General features: G+C 50.4%; 1 protein-coding gene across 1 annotated transcript; it reads left to right on the plus strand.

Moving 5' to 3' along the window:
* Positions 1-119: 119 nt before the first annotated feature.
* Positions 120-310, plus strand: LAESUDRAFT_765353 (uncharacterized protein; the record flags this gene model as incomplete). Its single annotated transcript, XM_040913647.1, has 2 exons — positions 120-168; positions 195-310. 2 exons carry the CDS (start codon positions 120-122, stop codon positions 308-310), a joined length of 165 nt encoding a protein of 54 aa, XP_040757351.1.
* Between the last annotated feature and the right edge of the window lie 1,090 nt (positions 311-1,400).

The following is a 1,400-nucleotide window of genomic DNA, read 5'->3' on the forward strand; positions in this document are numbered from 1 at the left end:
CATTTATAAGCTCGGCTGCTTTCGAGCTCGAGCGCGTCGGCGAGCCGCGCGCACTGCCAGGACATGCGTGCAACTCCTGATCTTTTCTTCAAAAGCTGTGTTGGAAGATTGCGAACATCATGGCAACCACTCCACGGCCTCAACTAGAACTTGCGCCGACACGAAGTTGTACGTATTCTCTCAACCATGGATAGGCGCTACTTGTGTGGTCTCCAACGCCATTCATAACGGCCCAGTAGAACCGCCCGACCATCCGAATGCGGTTCGTTCTTCACACTGGGCTATGACACTGACAGACTCTCCTTCATGACTAAACGTCGCGGTTATGATTCCCTGCGATCCACACCGTTGGACATGTCCTGGTGCTTAGCAGAACTCCCATAGCAAATTCCGATTGTTCGGTAGTCTCCGAAAGCAGTCACGAAGGCCCAGTGTACGACCGCCTGTCCACCTGGATTCGGGTCGTTGATTACGCCGTGACACTGCTCAATTCTCTTCCATGACTAAGTGTCGCGATTCTCATCATCACATGAATGGTGTGTAGTCTCCAATAGCGTTCATGACGGCCCATCGACATCCTTTCGAATCCCGGCCGTCGATCATGCCGTGACACTACTCGATCCTCCTTCACGGGTGTCATGATCCCGAAGGCCTGATTCCCTGCCATTCACATCGATATGCCCGCCCTAGAAATATCACATATGCCTTATCCGTTCACCTTGGTGCGGATGCTGTGGCCGGCAACACCGAAGTGCGCATGGACGGTGAGAGCCTCGCTCAGAATCTATCACAAAGAATGTCTGTCTTCCGTGTAACTTTGAGCTTAACCCAGGATGGGATGCCTGTGTCGTTCTTGTGAACATCGCCGTAGACTATTCCCCACTCGTCTTGCCGAACCGATAATAAATTGGTCCTGTCATGCAGCTTTTCTTTTGAGTTATATGGTAAACTGCTCACCATTTAGTGGGTGGAACCGCTCGAATGTCAGAAAACCAAAAGCACTTTGCCGTCGGGACAGCAATGCAATCATCATCCACCGTATGAACACATTTAGTCTGCTCTGCCATCACTCCATTCTCTGATGCAACCGCGCCCTTCTTAACTCGAATGCTCCTCCAGAACCTTCCATGTGCGCATCTCCGCTCGATCCTTCTTCTTTAATCTTGTCACGCTGCAGCATGCTCACTATGCACAACACATAAAATCTGCGTAGCTGATTATGTCCATCATGTTTTCAAAAGATCTCAGGGAGGAATGGCAATGGCAGGAGCACGGACTTCAGGGCCAGTGATAGAGAAATTGCTATCCCCCCGTTCTGCATCACATCAGCATTTTTTTTTGATTCATTTTTCTCTATCTTTCGCATCTCAGAGCGCACAGACACCTGTTCTAGGTGCGCG

This window comes from Laetiporus sulphureus (genome assembly GCF_001632365.1).
Source record: "Laetiporus sulphureus 93-53 unplaced genomic scaffold LAESUscaffold_156, whole genome shotgun sequence".
In the NCBI taxonomy this organism is placed as follows: domain Eukaryota; kingdom Fungi; phylum Basidiomycota; class Agaricomycetes; order Polyporales; family Laetiporaceae; genus Laetiporus; species Laetiporus sulphureus.